Source organism: Gavialis gangeticus, unplaced genomic scaffold (genome assembly GCF_001723915.1).
Source record: "Gavialis gangeticus isolate Ggan-Ray unplaced genomic scaffold, GavGan_comp1, whole genome shotgun sequence".
NCBI lineage: Eukaryota > Metazoa > Chordata > Crocodylia > Gavialidae > Gavialis > Gavialis gangeticus.
In genome coordinates, this window is record NW_017729019.1 from 7,756,393 (window position 1) to 7,760,760 (window position 4,368).

At 56.7% G+C, this 4,368-nt stretch overlaps 1 protein-coding gene across 2 annotated transcripts in view; it reads right to left on the minus strand.

Annotated features, from left to right (window-relative positions):
- NUAK2 (NUAK family kinase 2) overlaps positions 1–4,361 on the minus strand; it is a 29,833-nt gene extending 25,472 nt beyond the window's left edge. The window contains exon 1 of one of the 2 annotated variants that reach the window (XM_019513973.1): positions 4,181–4,361. In XM_019513973.1, coding sequence (XP_019369518.1) covers positions 4,181–4,309 — 129 coding nt within the window. In that variant the 5' untranslated portion in view covers positions 4,310–4,361. Of the gene's footprint in view, positions 1–4,176 lie in introns of both variants that reach the window. The other variant, XM_019513975.1, reaches the window with a different exon arrangement.
- Positions 4,362–4,368: the final 7 nt, after the last annotated feature.

A 4,368-nucleotide genomic window follows, 5' to 3' on the forward strand; every position in this document is an offset into this window, starting at 1 on the left:
ACCTCAAGACACACACGGCTGGAACGCCTGGCATTCGGGCTGCCCGGACAGGACACAGCCACCAGCTACATCAGCACATGCCAGATGAAGAGCTATTGCTCATACTCATCTCGTGACTCCTCGGAGCAAAACCCCGTGGCCTCGTAGGCAGGATGAATGGCTGCAAGCCTCCAAATATGGGAAGCTTCTAGATAAGGCTTCAGCGGGGGGGGGGGTCGGACAAGCACATTTGCCTATTGCAACCATGATGCTCAACTGTTAGTACTGAGGAAAGAGGATGGCATTAAGGAAAGCGTGTTTCCTACGGCACTTAGTGACATTGCTTAAATGTAAAAGCTGAAGGGCTGCAAACAGAGATCGGCAAGGATACAGGGGTTCTCTTGCTGTTCGCTTCCCATCGCCGATGAAGCGTAGTTTGGACAGGAGTGGTAGTGGGTCCAGCAGACCCTCAGGTGTGCTTCGCAGGACCAGAGAAGCTGCTACACACACTGCATGTGCAAGCAACAAGGCAGTTACAAGTCTCCCCCAGTCCTACCAACAAGCCCAGCAGCATCAATAGGGTACTCTTCTGCATAGCTCCTTCCCACCCCTGTGGTTCCTGCACTGGTGTTACCACTGGGGATCACAGGACCACCGGGAAGCTTGCTCCGAGGGCTCAGGAGGACATGCCACCTAACCCATGAGCCGTGTTTGTGGAGGACAGAACATGCCAGACAACATCTCCAGCATACCAGGCACTCTGCTGGCCATTAAAGCTTGCCAGCTTGGCACTGCACTCCGAAATGAGATGGGTTTGAGGAGGTCTCTGGTCAGACCGTGCATGCTGACTAAGTCATGAAAGGTCTCATCAAGTTGCCAGCCCACTGGATGCTTTAAAAACGATTCCAGACCACAAGCACGAGGCCACGTGCCTACTGACACGAGGCCTCTCAAGCATTGCGAGAAAGTGCAACGTGCTCTTGGTAGAAGGAAGATCAAAAGGAAGGCATTGCTATTTTTAACTGCTCCATGTGCCCCTTCCTCTCCACCTCGGGCAGGCCCAGGGGTACATCAGATACAGCGAACGAGCCCCATAGAAACAGGCCTCTTGTTTAGCTTGGCTGGACTCCAAGCAGTGAAAGCTAAACTGGAGGCAAAGCCACGGGCAGATGCTGGAAAGAACAGGTGCAGGGGACAGTCCTTTCTATGGGCAGCACTTTTACTGGGACCTCATATCAGATGCAGATGAAAGAGGCAGTTACCATCTCCAGCAAGGTCACAAAGGACATGCAGAGTAAAAAAAAGCAGTGGGTTCTTTGTGGGGGGGCAGGGGAAGCCCTTCAGCTAGAGGATTTCCAGCTAAAAGCTCACATTTCTCCCATGTCTTTCAAGCACTGAAAAATCCACCCAAGCCAACCATTTGCACGGTGTTTCCTTTAACCTGCTAAAGGAAACAGCCAGCTCCGAGCTGTCCAAGCCCAGTTATGGGGAAGGAGCGGGCAGCCAGCAGAGAGGGCGGATGACCGGGGATTTTTAGTCAGTCTGACAGGAGGCAGCTTCTGATGAGCCAGAGGCAAACCTCTGCCCAAAGGCATTTCAGCACCAGAGTTTATGCCAATAGCCTCAGCTTGGCGTGCGGCCCACGAAGAGGATCACAACCGAACGAAGGAGCAGCACAGGTCCTTACATCTCGGGGTTTCGGAAGTGGAAGTAATCTGAAGAATGAACCAATGCTCGCCCAGCTCAGGACAGGCTGAAGATTAGACATGTCTATAACTGCTCGTGTGGGAGCGGGACAGGACAGACAAGGATGTGTGGAGCCTAGTCGTTTTGTGCGTGTAACTAGGTGAGGCACCGGCAGTCTTCGCCAGCCCTTGGTTATTCAGTGGCCCCCATCTGCTATGTGCATTACGATAACACTGTAAGGCCAGGGCTCGTTGTGCTGGCCAGGATGCAGTCCCTGCTCTAGACAGCTTGCGTTTGAAGTGTTAGATGCCAGGCAGGCCCGATGACAGCTGGCACTAGACTCTTGCTCTCTGCTAGTTCCCATTGCCTAGTAAGAAGTAGGCCAGGGACACCATGCCAGCAAGAAGGATCATGCCAGGTCAAAGGGTTGGGAGGCAGCATTGATACAGCGCATCTCCAGAGCCAGCAGACAGACCCATGCTTCCACCTGCACAAATGTTTCCTTAAGTTAACTATGAGCTGCTCCATGCTACGCAGAGACGGCTCCTACCCGATGCACAGCCGTTTTTCTTTGCATGGCGTTCTGGCACGTTAGTGACCGCGTCCCACACCCACCCTCCCTCCCAAATGTAATGCCTCATCAGGCCAGCGAGGTTACTGGAGCTGGTCTCTTGATGCTTATCCCCATGAGACTGGGGGCGGGGGGCGCTTGTTTGCGAAGCTGCTTTCCATGGATCACATCTCGCATCACAGGGCGTCAGGGCAGGCAGATTTCCCCTCCCCGGAAGGATTCGCTGACCGTCAGGCCTCCTCAGTATTTCGAGGCTGTGGGTGATGGTATGTGATCTCAGGCCACATGCGCTTACCCAAAAACCACCACAGGGAAGTTTCTGGCCTAGCTTTAGACAAGATGCAGTATTGCTTCCACAACAGAGACCAAATCCTAGACACTAGTGCTTACAGACTCTGTTTTTAAGTGATGCTTGCAGCAAACCTATAATAGGTTTCAAAAAGCCAGTTTGCTGCACTACTCTTTCACTTGAGCAGACCCTGAAAGTCAGGAGCAATTAGACAAATTAGGAGTTTGGAAGCTGCAACATCTGAAGTCAGCTGAAATGCTACGGAGGCAGAGCCTGAAGGGCAATGTTTGTTCTCGACTGCTGGCATACCTCCGAGTATGTGCAAACCCCTTTCCAGGAGGAAGTGTGACTTTGATTGTCAAGTGTGTGCGACTGGAAGCTGTGATCTCGGCCCACAAAAGAAACATGCTAACCACTCAACAGTGCCCCAAAAGCTGCCAGCACAATGCTAGTGCTGGGCAAAGAGTTCAGGACGCCGCTGACCTCCCAAGCCCACGCACGGCACGGCTCACAAAGCAGAGCGAGACAGAGGCAGAGCGAGCCAGCCTCAAAAACGCCTGCCTTGTGCCCAGAGACTTCAGGGCAGGTTCGGGCCCCCTTGTCTCTGGGGGATTTTTCCAGTTCTGCCAGATTACGCCCGATTCACAGGCGAGTAAACCAGGTCCAGATCAGGCCCTGGCCAGAGGCAGGGAGGCTTGGAGTCCCGGCAGCCAGGACAATAGTTTCCCTTCAGCCTGGCCAATGGGAGCCGACGTTTTGCATTTCAAATGAGTCCCAGCCACAAAGGCTGTGGCACTGGCAGGCAATTCATGTCAGATCTATTCTAGCAAGCAGAGTAAACACGGCTGCAAAGGCTGGCCTGGCCGCTGCTTGCGCTTTCCAAAAAAAGAGGGGGGAAGTTTTGCCAGGGAACTCAGTCATCCCCTGGGATTTCCCCTGGCCACTGCCACCACCTCCCATCGGCCCCGGTAACAAGGCCCTGGGGCAGTCATCCTAGCAGCCCCTAGGAGAGGGGATCTCAGCGTGCGGCCCGAGCCCCCGGCTCCGACGAAGCAGCTGCCGAGGTGTTGCTCACCCAGCACCAGCAGCGTGGCACAGCTGTGCCAGCGCCACGCCTTGGTGCAATCCAGGGTGTGGCTCAGCTTTCCCCCCACCCCGGGAAAGGTTTCTCACCCTCTCCGGCACCCCAAAGAAAGCCTCCACAGGAGGCTGGGGCTGGCTGGGGAGCTCCTGCCCCCCGGGGCAGCCTGCCGCCACTTGCACTCAGGCCCTCGCGGGGGTGGGTGCAGGGCCAAGCTGGGGGGAAGGGGCAATGCGAAGGGGTCCGGGCACACAGACCCCCCCACTCTGCCAGGCAAAGCCAGGAGTGCCTGGGGCTGGGATGGGGGCAGGGAGCAGGACCAGGGATGGAGAGGGGCAGGGATCGGGGTCTGCCAGGCAAAGATCAGGACCAGGGATGGGGAGGAGAGGCATCAAGAGAGCAAAAACCCCCCAAAACAAAGAGAAACAAAGCAACCCGGGGCCGGGGGGGAGGCTCCCAGCCCGGTAGGCACCGGGGTTGGGGGCCCAGACGAGGGCCAGGGATGGGCAAGGACGGGGGCCGGCTCAGGACCAGGCGCAGGGAGGAAGGGGCATCCAGGGGCCGGATCACCTACCAGCCTGCCGGAGCGCTCGCGCGCCGCCTTGACCTTGCCGTACGTGCCCCGTCCCAGCGCCTGCAGGAACTCGTAGCGGTGCCGCAGGTTGTGCTTGTGGTGGTGCCGCTTCACCGCCTGCTTCTTCATCACGGGCCGCGGCGACTGCAGCAGCCCGGCGGGCAGGGGCAGGGGCAGGGGCAGGGGCA